The sequence below is a fragment of the Salvia splendens genome, chromosome 22 (genome assembly GCF_004379255.2).
Source record: "Salvia splendens isolate huo1 chromosome 22, SspV2, whole genome shotgun sequence".
NCBI classification, from domain to species: Eukaryota; Viridiplantae; Streptophyta; class Magnoliopsida; order Lamiales; family Lamiaceae; genus Salvia; species Salvia splendens.
In genome coordinates this window covers 12839669-12842600 of record NC_056053.1, presented here as the reverse complement: position 1 = coordinate 12842600, position 2932 = coordinate 12839669, and the positions used below count along the sequence as shown (strand labels likewise).

Below are 2932 nucleotides of genomic sequence, written 5' to 3'. Positions count from 1 at the left end.
AGTATGTGAAATGGAATGAAGTGAAGAACTCTTGGGCCAACTCTATCGGCATCTTTGGTGAGCTCAGAACCAAAAGTCAGTTAAAACCTATCCCCGTGATAAACTCATGAATTCCTCTACTGCTTCTAGCTCCTCCAAGGCCTCTTAGTTTAATCGTCTCCCGGACCTTGGTTTCTTGCCTCGCCCGATCTTGGCTCCACATTCCTTCATTAACTGGGGGTCGTCGAACGTAATCATCCGTCCTAGCATATCGTTGTCCAGACAGACCTCCATCTTCTTGAATTGTATTCTAGCCATTTCTGGCCTCTGCTCGGACGTACTCCTCGCCCCATCATTCCTTCACTTGGTGCAACGCTCCATCCTTAGCCCCTCATCCTCGTCCTCATCTTGTTCCTCAGATCTCCGCCGTCCTTCTTGGAACACCAAGGTCGTTGAAGCCTGTCTTGGCTTCTTCTTTAATGGGGTAGCCATGGCCTTTCCCTTCCTTTTTCTTTCCTTCCTTTCCCTTTCAATGTCATCCTCTTTAGCAGGTGGATTGACTTGCCCAGAGCTAGGCAACGCTTCTATCAGTGTGAAGATGACGTCGTCGTCTTCCTCAGGCTCTTCATCCGTCAGGACCCTCCTCCTGCGACGTGGGGGTCCTACTGCGCTGTGAACATCTTCCCCTGCTCGCTCTCCAGAGGTTATCCTTGGTTTCTCTTCTTTAGAATTCCTCCCCGATGAGTCTTCTCTAGCTGGCCTTCACTAGTATTTGACTCCCCCTGAACCTCCTTCGGTACTTCAGCTGTCGAGTTTGGCTCCACCTATGTATTTATCTGCCTGACAATCTGCAGAACTTCATCTTGCTGGATGGTGGGATCCTCTGTATGTTTTCCTGTATCCAGTAGCTGGTGATCTACCCCTTCACTTTGTTCCACTGCTACACCCGTTCTCGTCCTCTCCGCTTTACTAAGGATTGGACATCATTGGTAGGTGGTGGGGTAGGTATTATCCCAGCCTGAGTTAGTAACTGAGTAGCATTGTCCTCGGGTTTCAGCGACTGGACCAACATCGTTAATGCCTCTAGACAGAGTGTGGCGGTGGCTGGCTGACTGCTTCCAGTGGCTTGCGGTGGTGTATTGGTCAGAACGACACCCACCCTTTCGACTCTGTGCTGAACGGGTTTTAAACTTCCGGTGGATATGGGTGCGGGGGTGCTTCCTGAGGCGTTCTGTGACTGTCCTTCCATTTTCTTTGGTTGATTGTGATGGATTGCGGAACTAGGGTTTGCTTTCACCGGTACATGTAGAGAAAATCATGGTGAGAAATTACGAGAGTAGTTGGGAGAGTGGAGTACGAGAGGTTCAAATTACACTATTTTATTAGAGAACCTTCAGTTTTCTCCCAAAATTCTCCACATTTTCCCCTTTTTTCTCACACGTGCCAGTCACATTTCATTTCCACACTTAGGACACTTTCAACAAACAAAATTACATAGTTAAAGTGGGAGTTTCGACTTGGCTGGATCAAATGAGTTCCGTGAAACGGTCTCCTTCAAATTTAAATGCTTAAGCGACTTGATCCAGCCAGGTTTAGACTCCCGAAAATATTTTTGAGATTTTAACTTTTTTCAATTTGTTTGGATTTCATTTTTAAAAAAACAGAAAAAGACACTCTTCACAACTATGTACAAGCCTTGTCAATGCTCTAGGAATTCACTTGATCTATTCATGATTTGACATGATTCGTTCAATTGATCAAGTGGATCACCCAGAACATTTACAAGTTGATCAACTTAGGCGAGAACATCAGTTGTGCGCAATGGAATTTCTTCCACTGTGCGCACCTCTGAGTTGTCTCTAAATGGCTTCACCCTGTGATCATTAACCAAGAAAGGGGTAGAGTTAGGATCACTCCCTTGAAGTTCCACTGCTCCGTTTGCTCGAAGGGCAGTGATGGTATATGGTCCCGTCCATTTTGATTTCAGCTTCCCAGGCATCAGTTTAAGTCTAGACTTGAACAACATGAATTTTTTCCCCACGTGCAGCTCTTTCGTCCTCAGGTTCTTGTCATGCCACAGCTTGGTTTTCTCTTTGTACCACATGGCTTCATCATAGGATTCAATCCTGAGTTCTTCCAACTCTTGCAGTTGGAGTTTCCTTTCTTCAACACACACCTTAGGTTGCATATTCACTTCCTTGACTGCCCAGTAAGCTTTATGTTCAATGCCTACAGGGAGGTGGCACATTTTCCCAAATATCAGTCTGTATGGTGACATGCCGATTGGAGTTTTGTATGCAGTGTGATAAGCCCACAAGGCATCGTCTAACCTCTTGCTCCATTCCTTCCTTGAAGTACTCACTGTTTTTTCGAGGATGCTTTTAATCTCCCTTGTTTGAAATTTCAGCCTAACCATTGCTTTGTGGATGATAAGGAGTGGACAGACGGTGGTTCACCCCATACTTCTTCATTAGAGCCTCGATTGTGTGATTGCAAAAATGAGTGCCTTGGTCCGAGATAATAGCTCTATGGATCCCATACCTACTGAATATGTTGGACTTCAGAAACTTTTAGACCTCTTGAGCCTCACAGTTCACTAGTGCCTTGGCTTCCACCCACTTAGACACATAGTCAACTGCAACTAGAATGTACGAGTTCCCATAGAATGAAGGAAAGGTCCCATAAAACCCATTCCCCATACATCAAATATTTCACATACCACGATGGGTACTTGTGGCATCTCATCTTTTACAGAAATCCCACCAGTTAACTAACACCGGCTACACCTCCTATAGAATTCACAGGCGTCCTTATGAAGATCTAGCAAATAGAATCCACTATCCAGAACCTTCCTCGTTGTCTTCTTAGGACCAAAATGACCACCACAGGCAAGAGAATAACAATGAACCAATATGTCTTCCTGATCCCACTCTGGAATGCACCTCCTGATGAC

The 2932-nt window shown here is 45.5% G+C and overlaps 1 protein-coding gene across 1 annotated transcript; it reads right to left on the bottom strand.

The window, feature by feature from the left end:
* Positions 1-1774: 1774 nt before the first annotated feature.
* Positions 1775-2395, bottom strand: LOC121786739. Its single transcript, XM_042185369.1, has 2 exons — positions 2079-2395; positions 1775-1853 (listed from the first exon to the last, which is right to left on the bottom strand). Exons 1-2 carry the CDS (start codon positions 2393-2395, stop codon positions 1775-1777), a joined length of 396 nt encoding a protein of 131 aa, XP_042041303.1.
* Positions 2396-2932: the final 537 nt, after the last annotated feature.